Below are 4586 nucleotides of genomic sequence, written 5' to 3' on the forward strand. Positions count from 1 at the left end.
TCTAACTATTTCGTTTTTACCTACTATTTGGAAACATTTAAAGTAATTTAATTTTGTTGTTTTTTAAAGTTATTTTTTATTAAAACAAATTAAAATATAACTATACCTCCGATTTTCCATTTAAAGTAATTTAATTTGGTTGTTTTTTAAAGTTATTTTTTATTAAAACAACTTAAAAAAAAAACCTATACCTCCGATTATTGTATAATAATTAAATATTTTATTACAGTTTTTTATACCTCCGATTATTGTATAATAATTAAATATCTTCTTACAATTTTTATTTTTTTTCCTACGAGATAAACTAAAATATTTCATTACTCAGTCCTAAGAAGGGAAAACAATCTTAAATGTAAAACATTTCATTTGTTTTTACAAATTTACAAGAAGAAAAGCTGTACACATCTGGTACTCCTTACTTGGCTTCCATATTGTAAAGGTTTCATGGCTTCAGATATGGTCGGCAGTCCTATTCGCTAGCAGAAGATTTATTCTGTTCTGGCTACAAAGTTTTTTCAGAAAAATAACATGCCAATGATATACATCAAATCATGGAAATTGAACAATGATTTTACTATTTCTCCTGACTATTGCCATCCCATGTCCACACAATGTCTTTGAGGCCGGGCCTTAGATCTTGGCTGCAGAACTTACTGTATTCCAGGGTATCCCCGCCGGTTTTCCGAAGCTCTACCATGAAGAACGAGGGAGTGACCTCAAAAATCTCAGCATCAATAGACAAGTACCCCTGCCGCCCCTCCTCCGACCCCTGCAACTTCATCTTGAAGTCTTTTGACTTCTTGAAGCTGAACCGGAACAGGCTTGCAATCTCCTCCAGCTTCGACATTATGCTCGACGCCGGCTGAGTCGATGTGAATCTCGATTCCTCCTCCTGCTTCATGGCATTGTCCTTGAACAGGCCGGAAAGATTGAACCCCGGCGAGAGGGAGATTATGTCGAAGGCGTTCAGGCAGGCCGGCTTCGGCACGAAAAACGCAGAGTCAACATCATTCAGGAGATCGAAAGTGACGTCTCTATCGATCTGCGGGCGCTTGAAGTCCCGGCGGAACCAGGGGACCTCCATTAGCTGCGGAACGGTGATCCTCGTCCGGGGATTAGGGTCCAGTAACCGAAGGACCAGACGGCGGACTTCGGAGGAAAACCAGGGCGGGCACTTGTAGTCTCCCTTGTGAATCTTCTTATACATGATCATCAGATTCGCGTCCTGGAACGGCAAGTAACCCGCCATGAGCACGAACAGTATGACCCCGCATGACCAAATGTCGGCCATGGCACCGTCATACCCCTTCTTGGTGATAACCTCGGGCGCAACATAGGCCGGCGTGCCGCACGTCGTGTGCAGAAGGCCGTCCTTCCTGAACTGCTCCGGCAGCGCGCTCAGCCCGAAGTCGGAGACCTTAACATTCCCGTTGTCGTCTAATAACAAGTTTTCCGGCTTCAAGTCCCGATGGTACACTCCCCGGCTATGGCAAAAATCCACCGCGCTAATCAGTTGCTGAAAATACTTCCTCGCCTCCTCCTCCTTCAGTTTCCCCTTGTCTGCAACCCTGTTGAACAGCTCACCGCCCTTAACATACTCCATCACAAAGTAAATCTTGGTCTTGCTCGCCATGACTTCATAGAGTCTAACAATGTTAGGGTGTCGGACCAGTCTCATAGTCGACACTTCCCGTTTAATTTGCTCCATCATACCGACCTTGAGGATTTTTTCCTTCTCCATTGCTTTAATGGCCACGCTCTCTCCTGTCTTCAAATTTCTGGCATAGTAGACCTTGGCGAACGTTCCTTGCCCAAGCAGGCGCCCTAATTCGTACCTCCCCATCAGAATATTATGCTTCGTCTCCATCTCTGCTAAAAAAAAAAAGACCACAAACTCGTGTGGGTTAAAGCTATACCCCTATTCAACCAGCTCTCTGTGCAATTTCTAATCCAAGACCTTGCTCTCCGATATGAATTCCATTCCAAGATCTCTGAGTGTTTCTGCTAATCATCCGCCTCTTCTCTTTGCACGCGAGCTGTGCTGGAGCTTCGCTAGTAATAATAGCATAGACGTCCTGGAAGGGCATCTTATTGCATTCTCTGTATATACACAGTGAATCTGTGCATATACTTCAACTTGAATGAGTAAAGGCCAAGGGGATCACTGAGCTCCAACTAAAGTGTATTGGAGTTCTGCACTTACAACGAAGAAGTGCAACACCAATTTATAATGGATTACTAGTTATTATGGACCCTTCAGATGTATGGTGAGAAAATGGATAACTTTTTTGGTGGCAGGTGTCTTCCAGCTGAATCATGGATTTCTTCGGGGAAATTGCTAGGTCTTCCATAGATTATTCTAGGAAAATGCTAGACCTTTCGGGAATATGCTTTTACCCATTTCCAGAAAAGTGAAAATGGTAGGTCACTCATAGATTATTGTAGGAAAATCCTTTTAACTACTAGGAAAGTTGAAGACAATTAAATTATGTGTTGTTTTAGTCTTTTTCTTCTAGGAATTTGGCCAAATTTGGGCGTTATCATTTTTAGTAATAAATTTGGCGATATAATTTTTAGTAATATTTTGGAGTTTAGGTAGTTGGTAATATTATTTCAGTAAGATTGTGAAAGTTTAAAGACTTGAAATGAATGCATAAATAGAATAGAACATTGTAAAAAAAATGAATATTTTAATTTGCTATAGTTTAAAAATTATGTTTTTTTTCTTGAAAGTTATGGAAATGCAATTCATATTTTGAAAAAAATGAGTAGGGATTTTTATAAATGTAAATAAAAGTTGACAAAATTCATAATTTTAGGTGTTCTCGAAGTTTTTAATGGTGCTGAATCCATTTCCACTATCAAAAATATGATTCAAACATTACATCTACAAAGATAATTTGATTTTTTTTACTCAGATTCCAACCACCTTTAACCAAAGCCATTCTTCAGCCTCACTAGACTAATCCTTTTCATTTTTGCAATTACACGTTATTAAAATTTGATAATATAATATTTTAATAAAATTATGAAATTGAGAATTTGATAACCTAATATTTTTTATAAGATTATGAAATTAAATGGTTTAAAATGAATGTATAAGTAAATTGAAACGCCCTTGTAAAAAATCTTTGAATTTTACAAATTACAAAGTTAAAACTGTGACGTCACTTGGCTGCCTATACAGTGTCGTTTTATCGTTATACAAATCACTTCACGCTGCTCCCTTTGACTTGCATTCCTCACTTTACAGCGCACATGTAATGGGACCGTTCATTCTCGAAACCACGTGCCGCCACAGGATATCAGAGGCGTACAGGGCCTGGAATGCATTATTGATACTTTTTCACACACTGATGTTGACAGCATTTTGCTCCTCCACGAATTTAATTTTATTAAAATCAAATTCGAAACCTCTCCAACTCAAAATTGGTGTTATTCGTCAGTGCTTCCTGCCCACTTAATTTGTCCGACCATTCAACATATTTCCAAATGATGTCCACGTTAGAATCCATGATGGCACTGTGGAGCCCATGGCTATTAGTTTACCCATCCAGTGATGTGTGTCAATTGTGAGTCAATCTATTATCATCTACTTCAGAGCTTTTATATCCACCTTCATCTTTCATAATCATGGCATCATGAAACCTTGGTACTCTGTGGTTATCCACTTTTTTCAGTTGGTTTTATTTATTACTTTAATTCCAACATAGCAGAATGTCAAAAACAATGGGAAGTGTAACGGTTATTCACAATCTTAATTTACCCTTGTTATTCGTGGGAAACCATATTATCTGGAATTAATAAAGGAGTTGTTTTTATTGTGATTTTTTGGATTTTTCTATCTTGGAATTCCGCTTAAAAATTTGAGGTGAAATCTTGATTTATGTTATTTAAAGTGGTTTTTTGACTGTATATATGGATTCAGCACACCTAAAAACCACAGGGCACTTGGATTGTATAGGGTTACCCATCAAACTTGTGATTTCAATAAATTCCTATGGGATTTTAGAGAAATTAGACTTGAAACACTCGCCGGAAAAGCTTCCAAAAAATTGCACTAAAGACAACTCCATTAATAGGTGGTGGCTGATTTTCAGGGTAGCCAAATACTTCTAAATAGTCCAGAAATTATGAACCATTAAACTGTCTCCTTATATCCCAGAAAAAGAAAAGAAAAAAAATAAAAAAAAAATTAAATTAAATTTACAACATACTCTTAAAAAGGGGAGTCTTAAAAAATGGAAATTAAAAAAATCTTGTAGAGGCAGTTTTTGAATAGTGTTTTTGATGGTGGAAATGGATTCAGCACCATCAAAAACATCTAAGACACCTAAAATTTTAAAGTTTAATAACTATAACTTGGATATACAATCCTTGCAGGATTTTCTCTAAATATAACTAGAATTTCCATAATTTTCTGGACAACTCCTCCGTCTTATTAGACTACCCATTAAAAAACATGTGATCATCCCCTTATTTAGCATTTTAATTTGCTGCTTTGTGTTAGCTTTGGTAAATATTTTATTTTTTTCAATAACATAATTTTTAATAAAATAATATTTTTATTAATTAAAACATTTTTT

General features: G+C 37.0%; 1 protein-coding gene across 1 annotated transcript; it reads right to left on the minus strand.

Annotated features, from left to right (window-relative positions):
- Window positions 1-346: 346 nt before the first annotated feature.
- LOC149243208 (CBL-interacting protein kinase 5-like) lies at window positions 347-2215 on the minus strand. Its single transcript, XM_089374456.1, has one exon. It carries the CDS (start codon window positions 1865-1867, stop codon window positions 575-577), a length of 1293 nt encoding a protein of 430 aa, XP_089230582.1. The 5' UTR covers window positions 1868-2215; the 3' UTR covers window positions 347-574.
- Window positions 2216-4586: the final 2371 nt, after the last annotated feature.

This window comes from Pinus tabuliformis, chromosome 8 (assembly GCF_031772625.1).
Source record: "Pinus tabuliformis cultivar Carrire ecotype Pingquan chromosome 8, CPIR1, whole genome shotgun sequence".
NCBI classification, from domain to species: domain Eukaryota; kingdom Viridiplantae; phylum Streptophyta; class Pinopsida; order Pinales; family Pinaceae; genus Pinus; species Pinus tabuliformis.

Excerpts from the sequence above, each read along its gene's own strand:
- LOC149243208 (XM_089374456.1), bottom strand. The coding sequence starts at position 1,867 with ATGGAGACGAAGCATAATATTCTGATGGGGAGGTACGAATTAGGGCGC.